Source organism: Silurus aristotelis (genome assembly GCF_946808225.1).
Source record: "Silurus aristotelis genome assembly, chromosome: 19".
Lineage (NCBI taxonomy): Eukaryota > Metazoa > Chordata > Actinopteri > Siluriformes > Siluridae > Silurus > Silurus aristotelis.
In genome coordinates this window covers 12321651-12341682 of record NC_139592.1, presented here as the reverse complement: position 1 = coordinate 12341682, position 20032 = coordinate 12321651, and the positions used below count along the sequence as shown (strand labels likewise).

Below are 20032 nucleotides of genomic sequence, written 5' to 3'. Positions count from 1 at the left end.
AGAAATGGCATTATATAGTGACACAAAAATTTAATACCTGAGCTTTACATAGTTTACCCATTGCTCTGTATGGCAATGAATAAACCCATCAAACTCTCAGAGACTGTTGAACTCTTTCAACTGTAAAATAAACTACACTGACCCACTCGATTCAGTTTTAGAAACATAACCCAATTTCACTAATATTAAGTTTGTTATTTAAATGTACACAGTGATAGTTGGTTGGAATCAAAGTGGATCTTATTCTTTTAAGATTATTCATTTAATGTGTAATATAACACAATATAATAAAACAACAAATCATCAAAGACTCTCTGCCAAGGCTTAATAGACCCCCTGAACCACCAGGGTTTAAAAAATGGTTAGTTCATTGATCTAGCAACAAAAACAACCACAATATATTCTGTAGTTTATAAACTCATTCTCTTGACTTTTCATGTAGCTGTACGGTAAAAGACTGAAAAAACATCCAAATGTTTTCTTCCTGGGAAATGTTTCTAACTCCATTATCTTCTCAGGTTTCATATATATACACGTGCGTGTGTATTTGTGTGTGTGTGTGTGTGTGTGTGTGTGTGTGTGTGTGTGTACCTTCTCTACACTGTCATCCACAGACAGCAGCGTCTGCAGCCTCTTCCTTTGCAGCATGTTAGTGAACTCCATGTGGATGGGTTTCATTGGACCTGTATAGCGCATGATCCAATGCTTGTCTGGGTTTGGGGCATAGTTATAACTTGGAGTACTAAAAAAGAAAAAGAAAACATTAATGATAACTTTAATGAACATACAGGGTAAGATCAATTATTTTAGGATGGACATACAGTATAATGACATTATTACAGAAAAATTCAGGACATTTTAAGTAATAAGGACAAATAAATGTTAAATAAAAATGGCTGGTATTTGTAAATATGTCACTTTACTTCATTGGTAATTTAGTCTCTCTGTGCAACACCAAAATGCAAAGAATTTCAGATGTCTAGACTTTGTCAATTAATGAGGCAAAGATAAGATGTTATATCGGATATTTAAAAACGACATTTAACTTAAGGCAAGATCTGAATAAATAAGACATAAAAAGAGTTAATTAAAGAAAAGGGCATTTAGCTTGTGTGAGTTTGTTATATGTGTGTGTGGTGTTGTGTCAGTTTCATCCAAAAACTTTTCAGAGCAGCCTGAATTACTGTTTCTCTGTCTCTGTCTCTCTCTGTTTCAATTTTCGAGGAATTTCACAGCATCTGAATCTCATCTATCTGCCAGTAAAGGAGCTAGACAGCAATCCTGATGTTTCAATACGTGTTTTGTCTGTGTGTGTGTGTGTGTGTGTGTGTGTGTGTGTGTGTGTGTGTGTGTGTGTGTGTGTGTGTGTGTGTGTGTGTTAGGATACTGAGTCAAACATTTAAAGCTTTAAATTTAAAGCAAATTTAAACATTTAAAGCAAAGTTTAACACTATGTACTTGAGAAAATGAAAAACAAAAATGGCAGAAATCTTTGTTCTTAGATGTGTTAGGGATTGAGCACATGGATAGATAAGAAATTCAAACCTGTTTTTTTCATGTGCAGTTTGACTACAGTTCACATCTACTACATGTAGCTGGCTGATGATTTTATATAAAGAATATTTGCTTTAGGACACAGCAGTGGCAGTTGGGTTTTAGTCATGCTGCTACAAATTCTCTTTCCTTTGGTAATAAAATTTTTCTCATTTTACATATTTTTCCCCATTAGTCTTTAAAAATTCAGAGTAGGAGTCTCCCATTTAAAAAAAAGAAAATGCAAAGAAATACTAAGTTAAAATACAATAGTAGAAACTAAACCTTTTATTGTGACCTTGTATTGTGTGTAGGTAAAATGTAAATGTGTACAAAATGCACAAATTCTCATTAAAAAATCTGAATAAGAAGCTCATCTGTTAATTTTTCTGAAATTAAGTATCACTGCTTATAAAAAAAAATTAGGAATCAATTAATATGTACATCCAAAAAAATCAAAAATAAAAATTAAACAATTCTGTAAACTAATGAGTATGGAGTAGAATTTTTTCTTCCTTCAAATGCATTAATAAAAAGTTACTATTGAGTGAATTCTTAAAAAAAAAAAGAAAATTCTAATAAATGTATATAGTTTGAAATGCCATTGTGTGGTATTAGGTACTATAGCATTAAAAGTTAGAATTATATGCAGATTATCTTATTATAAACATGTTATGAAAACCCTTTTATTTCCACATTTACTAAGTAACAGGCGGGATTACATTCACATGATTTTGCATGTGTGTGCAGAAAGAGCAGCAACATAAGCATATTCTCCTGCTTACTTCATATACGTTTGGATTTCGAGGATTAGAAGCAACCAGCACTAGAAATTCACTAACAATTAAAACTGGTTTCCAAAGATTAGTGATTTTATGCACAACATTTGTAAAAACACAATGTTGTACAAAGTCTTCCCAAAAATCTTTTTTGTTGTTTTCTTAAAAGATTTTTTTCATTATTTTTTGTTATCGGATGCATCAAGGACCACATAACAAGCTCATAAATGAAAAGAGAACTTACAAAGCAGAGAGATTTCTACAGTATTTGTTTAATTCTTTTCATTTTAAGACTTTTCTTTTGTTGTTTATCTCAAATTAAAAACATTAACATAAAATATTAATAAGCCATTTTTGGCTTGGCCAGTTTATTTTGTAATTTTTTTGTAGTGCGTAATATTTTAAAATTCAAATAAATCTATAATTTGGAAAAACGGTTCCTGTTGGTACACTGTAACAGTCTAGAACAAACCTTGACTATATGATTTGAGATACAGGGGTATAAACAACATGCTACTGCCTTCAGAGTTTACATTCGTATTGCATCACAAAAACATATGGAGTAAATCCTATCTGTTAAACACAGGATACTCACGGCACTGATGTTGTGTGTGCATATACGTTACAGTCTAATCTAACCAGTGAAATGATTTTTTCTCGAAACTGTGTTCTTTTTTTTACATTTGTACTAAAACATGCTGAAGAACATAGACACAGATTTCAGAATGATATTACTTTCATTATTGATGTTATGTAATAGCTATCTCATGTAAACCAGATAAAATAGCAGATACTGTCAAAAAGCATCTTTACAGATTTATTAATATAGAATGCAGATTTATATCCCCACTGATTTTTCATACAGTGTCTGTTCAGTGAAAATTTTAATAATCTTTATTTCCCCCTAAAATTCCCTTTTTATCCTTCACCCCCCTGCACTTTCTATAGTCCTCATCTATTTTACTATTCCATGTATAATCCTTTTAATCCTTTTAGACCTCTCTCTCTCTCTCTCTCTCTCTCTCTCTCTCTCTCTCTCTCTCTCTCTCTCTCTCTCTCTCTCTCTCTCTCTCTCGCTCTCTTTCTCTCTCTCTTTCTCTCTCTTTTTCTCTCTCTCTCTCTTCTCTCTCTCTCTCTCTCTCTCTCTCTCTCTCTCTCTCTCTCTCTCTCTCTCTCTATGTCTCTATGTCTCTGTCTCTATGTCTCTCCATTTTCCCACTAGCTCTTGCTCCTGCAAACTCATCTCCCTGGTAAGAAAAATAAAGAAAGATAAGACAACTCAGATTGTTTGGAAAATAACCCCCTGCTTTTTCTTTCACTCCTCCCTCCACTGCTGTAGTAAAGGATGTAAGGGCTCCTGTTGCGAGAGGAGTGAGGGATCTGACCCAGCAAAAAAACAGCAGGGAAAAACTAAATGAATGCTCGCCGGAAAAGCTGCAGGGATCCACAGACCTTTTTTTTTTTTTTCCTAAGCACTGCTTCAGTCCAAGAGCGAAAATAATTCAATCCAATACATGAATGTTGTAGAGCTGGGAGTAAAATAGGCTCCCTACATAGGGGCAAAGTGAAGGAGCAGAGGACCTCAGATGGGGAATTTCATGCTGGTGGGAGGTTATTACAGCGGACAGTAGAGCAGACAGAAGCAGACCGGTGGGAGCTTTTCAAATTCTTCATGGAGTATTAGAGCAAAATATAGGAAGTGGATTGTCCAGGGCTGAGAAAGTACTTTAGAGGGATGGCTTGTTGTTGCAGCTTTTGGTGAACAAGGGGTTTGAGTGTGACTGGAAAAAGATTACTGAATGCAGTCCAATGGATCCATAGAAGTGCACAGATGACCCCAAAGATGCATTTCTTAATGATGAGACTTGCAATGCCCAAATGTCAACCAGAAGAGAATGATTTCTGGGTTTTTTTCCTTCTCTCTTTCTGTTTAACAGTTCTTCGTCTGGCTTGCTCATTAGGAATCTAAATCTACATCCAGATTTCGGTAAAGCTGCTTCGTGACGTGCTACACAAATCAAATAGAATCGAACTGAATAGGGGATGAGGTAGCATCTGGCATTTTGTCACTACTTGAAAAACGGCAAGTTGGGAACAATTAGCTGAATTTAAAAGTCCCACATCACAGCTGCAGAGACCAAGAAACTGCACTTTGGGTCAATAATGGTAAATCTGAAGCACACAAGCAAAACAAGCTAAAGCTGTGACTCCTAAGTAAATGCTTGGAAATATGATCACACATGTAGAGACATACATGGTTAATCTGCCACTTGGGACTGGTATTAATGGAGGTTTTGATTGAACAGTAAAATGTGGTAACAAATTGTAATGACTTTTTCTGTGGTACGTAAGAGCGGTCAATGACAGAACAACGGCATAAAATCCGCAAAAGTTTAAGTTTATTTCTATAGCACTTTTCACAATGGACATTTTCTCAAAGCAGCTTTAGAGAACTTAAGAATTAAAGTGAATTATGTGTGTTTATCTCTGATGAGCAGCCTGGGGTGACTGTGGCAAGGAAAAACTCCTTAGATGAATGAGATAAAAACCTTGAGAGGAACCAGACTCAAAAAGGGAACCCATCCTCATTTGGGTGATATCGAGGGTGTGATTATAAATCTTAAAACAATACAAAACACTGGAGAGTGAGAACTACCATGAGTACCGGAGTGTGAGATTATGAGTAATGTCCTCACACACACACACACACACACACACACACACACACACACACACACACACACACACACACACACACACACACACACACACATACACACACACACACACACACACATACACACACAAGGACTACTCTTTTGAAGCTAGCAATAAAGCACTTCGCCATCTGTCCTTCAAAGAGACAAAAAGGCATAACAGCATTGCAATTCTTACTCATTAGTCTTTCAAATAGAAAATGACTGTTTTCAACATGCTGTTTTTTTTATGTTATTTTCCAACAAAGATTCTGTCCTTTTTCTGTTGCTCTCTTCTTCATCCTGCAAATTGTGGATACTGTGTCATGAGGGAGTTTAGACCTGTATAGAAGTATTCTTTACAAAAATAGAAATTGTAACAGACCGACTGGTGCATATTCAGACAGGTCTGTTATTCTGTGATGAAATTTCCTAAAATGGTTTGGTTTTCCTCTAATAAAAGCACTAATGCAAATCAATACAAATTTCTACAGACTGATCACCTTTATCCTATGGTGAAATATCTATGCCTCCTTTGGGATGACTCCACCCACATCAACAGAGCATGTGTAGACACTAAATCATTTGGGGACTGTGATCATATATATTAAATTACAAAAAAAATAAAGAAAGAAATAGATTTTGGAATAAATGGTAAGACACTCTACATCACCATCACCAAAAAATGTATTGAGGAAATATCATTTGAAAATTAATTGTACTAATTTCCCCTGTACAAAATCAGATTTATTAAAAGGTTGCCAACAACAAACAGAGCAAACCACTACAGAAAGGTTGCAAGCTGGAAATGAATTGGTCCATTGAGTTCTTCATCCATTGAGTTTTGCAACAATGTTTGCAGTTTTTTTTTATTTTTTTTAATTTTTTTAGCTATCATTAAACCAATTTTTCTTTTTCTTAAAATAATGACTTTACCACCAGCCTCTTAATAAGCAGCCTTTACACAGATCCTGTGAAAGGCCTGTCATTTACATGTACTACTGTATGTGAACAAAACCCACTCATGTCTACACTTTCACATTTATCTTATCAGATTTTAGATGGAGTCTTAACATGTCTCATCACCTTTAAATATGGTTATGCTTGAATTAACTGGCAAGCAACTGAGAATTGAACTTTGTAGCTATTAAGATCAATCAGCATGTAAAAAAAAGAAATAATGATAAAATAAATAAAATTTGAGAAACCAATTTGCGAATTTCTATTTGCAAATTACTTTTTCTAATGGTGCTACATGTGATGTATCATTTTTGTTTTTATATAAATTGTATTTATTCTGATTGGCATATCACTTGTCACCTTATTCCAACTTTACTATTACTATAAGCTTTACTATTGCACCCCCTGTAATTTGTCATTGGCTTGTACATAGCAATAAACATATCATGTAGAGCTGCAACAACTTATCGATTTTAATCAATAATGAAATTAATTGTCAATTAATGGCATTATCGATTAGTTTGGCTGCTCAAGTTAGCGGTTAGCGTAAGGTTAAGATCACACAGCTGCTTGCGAAATGCCGGACAATACAGGGTCAACCAACAGCAGGAAAAAGTGTGTGTCCCAAGTAATCCAAGGCAAATATTAAACAAAGCTGAACGCAAAGTAAACTGGAATTGCAAGATATGTAAAGTGGAGCTTGTGTGGGATGGGAGTTCCACAGTGATGCACGTGAAAAGAAAACAAACTGGTGTCACGACACATCAGCACAGTAAGCAAAAACTGAATAATCCTCATCATGTGAAAATGGTAGAGTTTAATGAAGTGCTATTTTGTAAACTGTTTGTTTGTAATTTCAGGACAGTCGCACTGGATCTGTTCTGTCGTGACTCGAGAGCATCAGGTAGCACAATCAGCTCATTGGCCAGGCAGAGGGACCGAGCTGGGAAGGATGTGCCGCAAATTAGAGCAATGAAGGATGGAGATGAAAATGTGTTGACTAGTGAGGAGAGTGTGTTGAGAAGATGGAGGGAGTATTTCGAGCAGCTGATGAATGAGGAAAATGACAGAGAGAAGGTTGGATGGTGTGGCGATGGTGAAGCAGGAATTGGACAGGATTAGTAAAAAGGAAGAGAGAACAGCGATTAAGAGGATGAAAAGTGGAAAGTAGTTTGGACCTGATGGCATACCGGTAGAAGCATGGAGATGTTTAGGAGAGATGGCAGTGGAGTTTTTAACAAGATTGTTTAACAACTGAATCTGATTAGTTAATTAAGTTATTCCCATTAAGTTATGGGAAAGAGTAGTGGAAGCCAGGCTGAGAGAAGAGGTGACCATCTGTGAGCAACAGTATGGTTTCATGCTGAGGAAGAGCACCACAGACGCAATATTTGCTTTGAGAATGTTTTTTGGTGAAGTATAGAGAAAGTCAGAAGGAGTTGCATTGTGTTTGTGGATTTAGAGAAAGCGTACGACAGGGTGGCGAGAGAAGAGTTGTGGTATTATATGAGGAAGTCAGGTGTGTCAGAGAAGTATGTGAGGGTGGTGCAGGACATGTATGAGGATAGTGTGACAACAGTGAAGTGTGCAGTAGGAAGGACAGACTGGTTTAAGGTGGAGGTTGGACTGCATCAAGGATTGGCTCTAAGCCCTTTCCTGTTTGCAGTGGTGATGGACAATTTGATGTGAATTCGGATGTGGTCAGACAGGAGTCTCCATGGACTATGGTATTTGCGGATGATATTGTGATTTGTGGTGAGAGTAGGCAGCAGGTTGGGAAGATCCTGGAGATTTGCTAGAGAGATGGCTAATGAAAGTCAGTAGGAGTAAGACAGAGTACATGTGTGTGAATGAGAGGGAGGGCAGTGGAGTGGTGCGGTTGCAGGGAGAAGAGGTGGAGAAGGTGAAGGAGTTCAGGTACCTGAGGGTCAACAGTGCAAAGTAATGGAAAGTGTGTTAGATAACTCAAGAAAAGAGTGCAGGCAGGGTGGAGTGGGTGGAGAAGAGTGGCAGGAGTGATTTGTGATAGAAGAGTATCTGCAAGAGTGAAAAGGAAAGTTTATAGTACTGTGGTGAGACCTGTGATGTTGTATGGTTTAGAGACAGTGGCATTGAGTAAAAGACTGGAGGTGAAGTTGGAGGTAGCAGAGCTGAAGATGTTGAGGTTTTCGTTGGGAGTGACGAGGATGGACAGGACTAGAAAATAGTTTATTAGAGGGACCGCACATGTAGAATGTTTTGGGGACAAGGTGAGGGAAGCTAGATTGAGATGTTTTGGACATGTGAAGAGAAGGAACATGGGATATATCGGTAGAAGAATGCTGAGGATGAAGCCACCAGGAAGGAGGAAAAGAGGAAGTCAAAGGATGTAGAGGACAGAGGGGTATGGAGACGGATGATCCGCCACAGTGGACTACCTGCATGTCTTCTCTCACCACATCCATAAACAATATTGTATTCTATGTTATTTAGGTTTTTTAATAATTGGTTGTTAACTTACAATCTGCAAAATACAATAAAAATGTTAATTTACAAATTTACAAATTGCTTCACCTTGCATACTCAAATGCTGTTTTTTTTAAACAGAAAGAAACAACCAAGCATGAGTAAATTTGCTTAAAGGACAAATCCTCCATGCACTCCTTAACAAGCAGCCAATATAAGCTTTAAAATGTCTAAATTAAAGATCGTTTGATTTGAACTCACGACCTTCTGATTAGAAGTTCAATGTCTGTGCTACCACTTCCTTACTGCCCCTCTGCTTTAACTCTGCTTGTTTCGCATACAAGCTCTGCTATTATTGCACTTCCTTCTTTACAGTGTTTATTAAAATTTAAATCACAGAAGAACAAAAGAACAAAGGAAATAGCATACAGATTGTTGAGAAAGTGGCCATTAGTAGGAGGTTTGTAATGTCAGCCCAAACTGTCGAACAAGAAAGCTAGAGGTTTGGATCAGCTGTGGGTTACAGATGGGGCTGTTAATCCAGCCATGGCAAAAACAACGGCAGCACCCGCTGGCAGGATTTAAGCACGAGCCGGATATATGTGTGCGCTTGTGTATGTGAGTAATAGTGAAAAATAGCAAAGAGACATCTGACAGCACCGAGAAGAAAACAAATGTGTATGTGGGCAGAAAACAAGTATATCCACTTGGAGAGCGAGAGCGAGATCTGTTTCTTGGTTAAAAGAGAAAATGAGTGAATAGACAGCCAGAACATGAGAAAGTGACAGGCCAAACAGAGAGGAAGAGAGACATGGTCCCAGAGAAATGTCACCGAGAAATAGTTAGCTCTTCTGTGTGTCTGAAGTGCTTCTTGTGTAGAGGGAAAAAAGCACGAACAAAGGACAGAGGACATGATGGATCAGTCAACAGCTGCTTGATGTCACGATACGGATTCCTATCAATTATTACTGTGTGTATTTGTGTGTATGTGTGTGTGTGTGTGTGTGCGTGTGTGTGTGTGTGTGTGTGTGTGTGTGTGTGTGTGTGTGTGTGTGTGTGTGTGTGTGTAAAATCTTGATATTTATGCATGCAACCACAAACCAGAGTCCACTGACATGGCACAGAAGATACAAACACGAGACAGAACACACAAAAGTGCTTTTATCCAGTACTTAAATTGACGCAGAACACAATTCAAGCAAAGGACTGTGCAATGATGCTGACAGCATGGGCCACAATATTAAAGACTTTTTCAAGCTTGCATTTATTTCCCCTCGGACCTGTGGCCATTTGCACTGAGACTTAGGGTATGCGTGAAAAAGTCAAAACCCATGTGCCATCTGAGGGAACTGATCGCTCCTCTGCCTGAAAACAGTAGTCTGGGGTGTGCTTCAAGTGAAAGCGATCCACTCCCGGAGCTGTGCGCGGAATAATGAGATCCACTTTTTTGTCAGGTCGTCTCCTGTTTCGAATATCACACTAGCAAGGAAAGGCATGTTGCGGTCTGCAGATGAAAGGGAATACCTTCTCGATATGTAGAAGCCCTTCAAATGTGTGCGACTCATGAAAATGTAGCATTATATTTGTAGTTTCAACAGAAACGATTCACCCAAACAGTTGACTAATGTTATTAATGAAAGGAAAAACACTACGCAAATCAATGAAAACAGTAATTGAATAGCCATAATAAAAACAACAGATGAAGTAGATATATTTTCCTGTTTTGAACATGAAAGAAATCTAGCATCAGCAAAGGTGATACATAAAACTGCATTAAAAAGTCATTCTATGGTTTACAAGCAATTTGTCTGTGTGACGCTTCCCGTTTTATAAATTGTACCCAAAATCAATCCCGAGTATGGACTTGGGCCAAGCATTTGGGCAAGGCGAATATAAAAATTTTCTGGAAACAAATGGAAAATAATTGTATAATATAAAAAAAAAAGCTGTGTGTACTTAGGAGTGATACCAGCATTTATTCCAAAGCAGTCATTGAAACTATGATTGATACGGTTCTTACAAGCAAACGAAGGTAAACTCACAGGTGACTAATGTAACATGGAACCTCAAACCACGAGAGCTATCAATCATCTTAGCACATAGTGCAACAAAAATCAGCACAACACAAGCATTTTTTTTTCTCGCTATTGACAGGAGCAGCAGGGGGACTCACATATGTTGGGATGCGTTGGGGAAGGCGGTGGAAAACTGAGGCGCGGCGTCCTCTGGGCCGTGGGGGGCAGCGTGACTAATCACCATCATCACTGGCCTGTGGGGATAGATTTTCTTGGACATGCGGAAGTAACTGACGCTGTCGTTGGTTATCAAGTCTGTCAGATAGTCCTAGAAAAAGAGGATGGTATTATTTACTGGTTGTGTTAAAAAGGCATTAGGTTGTATACTATTTACATGAAACCCTAATCAAGGATATAATCCAGGGATTGAACAACATCTAGCTGGTTAGTGATACCTGGCTGATGTACCTGTCAAACGTTTGGAAACCCCTAGTCTTTTAAGATTTTTAAACACATTGATGTTCTTTTTTATTTGCAACAAGCAAATAATTAAACAGTATGAAGATTTACTTTGGCCAAACAAATATATAAATGTACAGATATTGTTTTCAATTAAACATCCTCCCTTAGCATAAATAATAGCATTACATGCTCTTGGCATATGGACAATTTCACCACACATTTACATGAAACACTTTTTCTTTTAAAAGATTTGTTGGTTCTTCACTAGTTCATTCACTTCGTCTAAGATAGGAGGTGTAACGATACACGTATCTGTACTGAAATTTTTCGGTACACGTGTACTGATTGCAATCCTTTTTCTGTGCGAAACCCAGTTAAAATCTGAGTTCTCTCAGGAACGTATTAAATGGCGGACCGCAAGGTTGTTTTGTCTTCGCCTGGCACTTTGAATGCATCCATTATTATTATCATTATTAACTTGAAAACATACACAACAATGGCAGGGGGATAAAAAAGGGTTAGAGCTTTGCTACTGTTTTTACTTGTGCCATACCGGAAATAATTGTTTTGCGCATGGATGAAAATGCTAAAGAGTATTTATGCAGATATTTAACCATACAAGGGCCATACATGGTCATATGTTATCAATAATAATGTTTTTGATTGAATGCATTTAAATAAACTGATGGCTTGAATTACAGCCAGAATTTGTTTACTATTTACTGTTGATTTACACTTGATTGATACTACTAATCAGCACATTCTGACCAATCAGAATTAAATACTCCTGTGGTATAATTAACATTTAACTGTTAGGCTAATATTTAAAGTTTTGATTTATTACTATGTAGTATGCATATTTATGGAAATAATTGAAATTATTCTGGCTCCACCCACAATGCTGATATTTTTTCCCTAAGTAATCATTTGAAAGGCTTCTTCGCTTAGCTTAACTGCCTGTGATAATGGATGATAAAGAAGGATGTCGAACAGTATGAACATGTCTAAGCAAGTGCGTTTTATGAACAGCTGGGCTGAGACATCTGGCAACTCTCCACAAGGAAAGAAAAAGTAGGTTTGTGGAAAATCAGGAGGTGTAGGAGAGTGAAATCAAGTTATTTTTTCTAGATGAAGTGATAATAAAAACTCATAGAGACATCTGAAATACACATCTCACCTTTCCAGCCCATATGTGCTTCTTCCCTAAACTGTTATGACAAAATTGAAGACATATAGGATGTCTTGGATGCAGTAACATTACAGTTTCCCCTATACTTAAACTAGGAGACCCAAACCTGTTCCAGCATGACAATGCCTTCGTACACTCCATTAAGATATAGTTTTCTTAGGTTGGACTGGAAGATCTGCTATAGTATGTCCTACTGTGACCTCAACCCTCAAATCAAACACTTCTGAATATCTTTGTGCATATGAATCACCTGGTCAGGTGTCCAAAAACTTTCCCACTCCATATAGTTTATGTATATGTTTGATTAAAACACCTAAACAACACACAGTGCTATATAATTTGGGTAACACTATATAACAATTTATAAGTACATGAATAATCATGAAACTGAAATAATAATAATAATAATAATAATAATAATAATAATAATAATAATAATAATAACAACAAAAATTAGAACTTAAATAATAATCTAATGATAAGTTAAGGCACATACTAATCATAAACTTTTGACTTCATGCATAAATATCAATCTCCTCAAGCACGTTAGCAAATGTTGATGTTAGTTAATATATGAACCATGCTCTATATGTTTGTTGATTTATACCTAAATTCATAAGGGGCATGTTATAAATAAGGTTAGCTCGTTATATGTGATTAGTACATGCTTTATCATTAATGCATCATAAATTAATATTTAAGTATTAATCCAGGTATTGGGGTATAATCTTTTTTAAGCTATAAAATATTATTATCAATATATAATATATAAAAAACCCATCTTTTATTTATATACACACCTGTGAGTAGTCGAATCCATGTTTCTCACGGACGCCATTCCTGCAGATGGTGTAGTTGTAGAAGCGGGAGTTCTTCACCATCCCCACCCACTCTCTCCAACCAGGGGGGATGTAACTTCCATTGTACTCGTTTAGATATTTCCCAAAAAATGCTGCACACACACACACACACACACACACACACACACACACACACACACACACACACACACACACACACACACACACACACACAGTTTTAATAAATATTTAGAAACTTTTGTGCTTTTCTGCTTGTGTGTTGTATAAAGAATATATTGTGGTCTGTATGCAGCTGAATACAGACCACAATTTATCTTGTGGTTTGTTTGCAGCTGAATCAGGGATTGATTGGGATAAGTGCCACTATCTTGCATTCCATTAATGATTTGATTCATTCAGTCCATTGAAAGTCGTCTAAATGCTGATGTGACCTACAGTTAGAAAAAAATACACAAATATCTGTATTCTTAATTTGTCACTTTTTGTTTATTTGAATCAACTCATTGCTTTTGTGGCACAATGTGACATTTTCCTTAAGCATGAAAACAGTACTGTATATTGTATGCTGTGTCTTCAAAATAAATGTATTTTTTTATATATTGTAAAAAAAAAAAAAAAAAAAAAAAAAAAAAAAAAAATATATATATATATATATATATATATATATATATATATATATATATATATATATATATATATATATATATATATACATAAATATTAGACATTTTTTGAAAAGTGAATTTGTCATCCTGTTCCCACAAATCCATAAAACTGCCTGTTACTTGTAACAGTGGACTTTCTGTCTCCAAAATATGCCTATAAATCTAAATGGACTCTACTTCTGAATCCTTTACCAAAGCCATAACCTGTCACATTTAGCTACATGGCTTGGCTATTAAAAAAAAAATAATCCCTATTAACAAATATTCAATTTCTATTCATTTTACTTGCTAAAAAAAAAAAAACGCGTAACATTTCCGCTTGACTGATTTCCATTTACACTCTAATTCAAATGATATTCAATTTTGCATTTGTGTGCGGTCTCTCGCCTGATGAGCGCAGCTGAGGCAAATAATCAAACTTGAAATTGTGTAGTGGAGCTTAACCCTTTAAACACCAGGATTATTATACAGATATTCATCACGAGTCATTAAATAACTTCCAGTAATTATTCACTAGTACAATTAAAAGCAAAGGTAAAAAGTGTGCTGCCACTGTCCTGAAAATTTAAGGGGTTAAACAAAAGACATCATGGGAGCACAAACACACAAACGCACACACACACACACACACACACACACACACACACACACACACACACACACAAACACACACACAAACACACACACACAAATGCATGCAAACACAAAGAGGAAAAGGTTTTGTGCTTGGATTAGAGTGATGATTAGATGAATGTTGATATCGCTAGTATTACATTAGGATGGATGTCAGTGCTTTCATTGGCTGTGGTCATCTCTCCTAGAGAAAGTGCGTCCTAATGGATTACTCGAGCCACTATGAGCTGACTTGCTGCCAGGTGTGTGTGTGTGTGTTTCTGATGCACATCATAGTGCAAACCTTTTTCCTGGAAGCAGTGATTACACACACACACACACACACACACACACACACACACACACACACACACACACACACACACACACAATGTCCTGCCAGCCTGCAGTGTTCCTGAGGCTTTTACTGTAATGTAAACTGTCTTTAGGAATAGAAGCAGGGCATGCGAGTGTGTCAGTGCACAACAGCATGAGGGAGTGTGAGACTATGACAAAGTGTATGTGAGGCTGCAGGGCCTGTCAAACAGAATGTCCATTAAGTGTGTCTGAAAAGGTCACTGCATATCTGTTTACTTTGAAATAACACTATTCGTGCGGGGCAGAAGTCTATTTAGCTTGAATGATAAAAGGCAGATGTGCCAGGAACGAGTTCCAGTAAGCATTACAAAGTTACCAAATTTGATGAACTTTAGGGGAAAACTGTAATGACTGGGTAGTATTGAGACAAATTTCCTCCATGCTTGTGGTCAGATTTGGGGTGGGGCTGAGCATTCTGACCTGTTGTCAAGTGCCCCCAAAACCCCATATACCCAATATACAGTATATATATATATATATATATATATATATGGATGTTTCATAGCCTATTTTGATCTAGACAAATCCACCATCTGTAGCTGTAGTGTGATGCTGGTATTTTCCTGCCAGCACTGTGCAGACTGGGGTGCACTCACTATTTCACATTGACACATTTCCACACATCTACTCATTAAAAGTGTTCAACTTGGTTCTGGACAGAATCGTTGGTACGAAGTACGAAGTTTTTAACTGGATAATTGGAAATCGAAATAACCGTGTAGGCTGCTTATTAAAAATAAAATGCTGAACCACTTGTGTTAATCCACTCATAAATAAAAATAAGTTGAGTAAAAAGTGATATAATTGACTTGTTGATGTAGTAAAGTTAAATTAAAAGTCTCCCCAAATTGAAATACTTGACTTTCACATGCTAATGATGCAGTCATAAACTAAAACAGAAACAGCAGTGTAAGAGGCTTAAAACTGAGTGAGGTTTGACTCTGCTACTAAAGTGAGGTTGTGGAAGACAGTTCATGTCACAGTTCCTACACCATGGCAGGACAACAACAAGACACAAGGTAGCTTGTGTGTGCATCAGCAAAGTGTCTCCCACGCAAAGCAGACTGAAGGTTTTAAGTTTAAAGAAATGGGCAATGCTGAGAACCAGAGATGCAGTGGTTGGCCAAGGGAAATTGAATGGAGTGGATGAAAGACAAATCATCCTTACTTCCCTTCAAGATTGGAAAATGTCCAACAGTGCCATCAGCAAAGAATTGCCAGTGGTACCCAGGAACTCCAATAAACTGTTTGGAGAAGTCTGGCTAAAAGTGGTCTTCATGAAAGTATTGAAAATAAAAAAGCCACACCCCTCCGCACCTAAATTCTTAAATATTTGGCTGTAGCAAAAAAGCCAGTTGTTTGCAGAAAGCCTGCAGAGCGATTCGATAATAAATGTCTGCAGGTAACAGTAAAGCATGGTGGACGTTTCCTTTCAAGATTGGGGCTGCATTTCTGCAAATAAAGTTGGAGATATGGTTAGGATGAATGCTGTGCTGAATGCTGAGAAATACAGGCAGATTCTTGTCCACCATTCTGAGTCTGATTGACCCTAAATATATTCTGCAGCAGGACAATGACCCTAAACATACAGCCAATGTCATTAAGATCTATTTTCATTGTATTCAAGAAAAAGAAGCCTGGAAGTAATAGTTTTAACCCCCACAGAGCCCTGACCTCAATGTCATCTAGTCTGTCGGGGATTACATGAAGCGGCAGAAGAATTTGAGGCAGCATGTGTGTGTGTGTGTGTGTGTGTGTGTGTTTGTGTGTGTGTGTGCATGCATATATATATACACACACAATAATCCCCCATAATGTACTGTATTATCATTTTACTTCATTTTATAATTGCTAATTATATTCATATTAATAAATGTCATTATTTCAACATAAACCTAAAGTTTTTTGGTCTATCATGCTTTTCGTGAGAGACCGGGAAAATCAGCTAAACAAATTAGTTATGTGACAAATGCAATTCCGCAATAAACCAGGGGTGCTGGATTCGAACCGCGGTAAAGAGGGGGATTACTGTGTGTAAATATATATATAGTTTTTGGGGACCATGTGTGTTTCTGTGTGTGTGTGTGTGTGTGTGTGTGTGTGTGTGTGTGTGTGTGTGTGTGTGTGTGTGTGTGTGAGAGAGAGAGAGTGTGCGAGTGTTTCAGACACACCTGTCCTGTAGCCCGTGTTGTTGAGATAGACTCCAAAAGTGCGGGGCTCGTGCTGGGCCTGCCAGCTGGGAGATGAACAGTTCTCGTTGTTTGTGTAGGTGTTGTGGTTGTGTGCGTATTTGCCAGTCAGAAGAGACGAGCGCGATGGACAGCACATAGGCGTTGTCACAAAAGCATTGGAAAAGTGTGTGCCACCCTGCTCCATGATCCGCCGTGTTTTATTCATCACCTGCATGGAGCCTGAGAGAGAGAGAGAGAGAGAGAGAGAGAGAGAGAGAGAGAGAGGGAAAGAGAGAGAGAGAGAGAGAGAGAAAGAAAGAGAGAGAGAGAGAGAGAGAGAGAGAGAGAGAGAGAGAGAGAGAGAGAGAGAGAGAGAGAGAGAGATTGAGTTGATATATATAATAAGGGCATAAACATTGGTATCTTAATCTGTAATAATTTGAATTCAGCTGTACAATGAATCTCAAAAGTTTATTTAATTTCATTCTATCATATAATTTTTTTGAAAGCACAGTTCTGCAGTTCAGCTCTATCTATTTTCATTAATAGAAAATGTTTATAGGGTTGCATCAATATCTTCATTTTCATTACAGCTGTGATTCGTCTTGCAGGCATCAGGGTTTGGAAAAATGAGAAAAAATTGCACCCATCAAAATACACTATTACTGACGTTAGCCTGCATGACAAATAATAGTCCTCACACACAGAACCTTAGACACTCATCCTAAGACCATTACTAAAAGCCACAAACTTTTCAGCTAATAATCTGGATGAGACAGACTTCCTTTTCTTTCTCTTTCTCTCTCTCTCTCTCTCTCTCTCTCTCTCTCTCTCTCTCTCTCTCTCTCTCTCTCTCTCTCTCTCTCTCTCTTTTTCTTTATCTTGCTCTCTCTACATTACACGCACACCGACCACTCATTAACAAAAGGGGATTGTTGAAGAAAACCAGTCAGATAAATACATCCATTGATCGGTTCATTTGGTTTGCATGAGAGCGTCTTCAGTCTTTTCTCTTCGAATGAGTTACTATCACATGCTGTCAAGTGACACCATATGCATGAACAACTTTAATGCTCTTTCACATGATAGAGGCGGATGTGTGAGTTTGTGTGTCTCTGTGTGTGTACGCGTGGGTGTGCCCGCGTGTATATAAGTATGTGAAGGTGTCAGACTCTGTGCAGAATAAAATGGAGAATATGAATTGGCAAGATGTCGGCTCGATACGATCTGAAAAAGAAATTCAGTTACAAAGTGAATCAGCAAGTGGTTATTAGACCTCCATATGAGTCTCTGGTTCTGGCTCAGGCGCTTTCTCCCAGTCGGCCCCCCGCCCCTTTCCCCAAAGACATGCGCACACACACACACACACACACACACACACACACACACACACACACACACACACACACACACACACACACACTCACACACACACACACACACACACACACACACACACACAAACAAACACACACAAACACACACAGAGTCGCACGCACACACACACAAAATAGATGGGCTAGATGGATGCACACAGAGACAGAAAGCCTGGCTCCACTTGGCCTTTTCTCAAACCTCTGCAAATCCATACTCAAAGGCCAACACACGCTCACAAACACACATCCACTTATAATGCTTAGCAATATGGATCCTTTTCAGCTGAAGTTCACCTTGACATTTCAGACCCAAACCCCCCACTCTCAACAAACAAGAGAAGAGTTGAGAAGAGAAAAGATGAGCCTATAAAAGTACATTCACACATTCACACTTGCAAGAGACAAGCAGTGTCGGTGTGTGTGTGTGTGTGTGTGTGTGTGTGTGTGTGTGTGTGTGTGTGTGTGTGGTGACAGTACACTCTACTTCTTGTCGTCCAGCTCTAAACACAGCAGGGACTTTCCTCTCTAATTGCATCGGTGTGTCAGAGATTCAGAAGATCCAAAGATATCTCTGTGTCACAAAGTAGAATGTGTCTGTACCCTACATTTGTGATTATACAGGCAAACCTACTCTCTCTTGCACCCACCCACCCACACACACATACACAACCACACAAAAAACACAGTCCTCACAGCTATATATAATCTTTGAAAGCACTCTCTTCTAAAATCATCCCCTTAAATTCATCTTCTTTATCTTCTACTTTTACTTTTTCTTTATTCATATGTTTATATTCACAGTAAAAATTGTATCTTGGTCTGGGTCACCATCTAGCAATGCACCAGTCCAATCTCATGGCACCATGTACAGTACACACATTCACACATTCACACATTCATTCACTCCTTGGGACAATGCAGTTATGCCAATAGACCCTAACCATGAATTTGGAATAGGGGTGTAACGGTAATCGCATTTGTACTAAATTGTTTCATCACAGGGCTTTAGGTTCGGGGCACATACATACCGAATGCGAAACTTATTACGTGCGGAACATCTGAGTTTCCTCACAAACATATTAAATGGCAGACCGCAAGTTTACTTTCTGTCTCAAACTACGAATGCAGTGTTTATTATTATTAAACTTAAAAACATACACATTAATTCCATGGGTATAAAAAAGAAACTAGAGTTAGCGCACTGTGGCTACTCACTCTTTGTACCAGAAAAACGTTTTGTAGGGCGTTGTAAATTTTAGATTTTGTTTTGTGCATGCGTGAAATCACTGCCACTTCCTCCCATCGGCAACCTCTTTACCACAGCAGATTCTTTTGCGGTTTAAGTTAAGTAGAACATAACTTTAGAAAACTGTAGAATAATGTAAAACGCACACACACACACACACACACACACACACACGCACGCACACACACACACACACACACACACACACACACACACACACACACACACACACACACACACACACACACACAAAGTGTACACATCTGTATTACCCAAATCGGGTTGTGCCAATTTAATCGATTACTTAATTTAATCAATATAATACAATATAATAAAAGAAAATTGCATTTATATATATATATATATATATATATATATATATATATATATATATATATATATATATATATATATATATATATATAATTTAGAAGGAAAGGAGAAGGAAAAGAGGAAGGCAAAATAGGAGGTTTTTGGATGTGGTGAGAGAAGATATGCAGGTAGTTGGGTTGAAAGGGGCAGATGTAGAGGACAGGGGGGTATGGAGACGAATAAGCCACTGTGGCGACCCCTAATGGGAGAATAATAATAATAATAATTAGTAGTGGTATAGTAGTAGTATTATTATTTTTTTAAGTCAATACAATTACTAATATGATTATGTTAGTAAACTGTGGTAATAAG

The 20032-nt window shown here is 37.6% G+C and overlaps 1 protein-coding gene across 7 annotated transcripts in view; it reads right to left on the bottom strand.

Moving 5' to 3' along the window:
* Window positions 1-20032, bottom strand: part of sulf2b (sulfatase 2b) — a 125949-nt gene that overhangs the window by 20691 nt on the left and 85226 nt on the right. For all 7 annotated transcript variants that reach the window (XM_083570110.1, XM_083570112.1, XM_083570114.1 and 4 more), the window contains 4 exons: window positions 16727-16966; window positions 12880-13031; window positions 10587-10756; window positions 592-742 (listed from right to left, as the gene is read on the bottom strand). In XM_083570110.1, the coding sequence (XP_083426236.1) occupies window positions 592-742; window positions 10587-10756; window positions 12880-13031; window positions 16727-16966 (713 nt within the window). The remainder of the gene's footprint in view (window positions 1-591; window positions 743-10586; window positions 10757-12879; window positions 13032-16726; window positions 16967-20032) is intronic.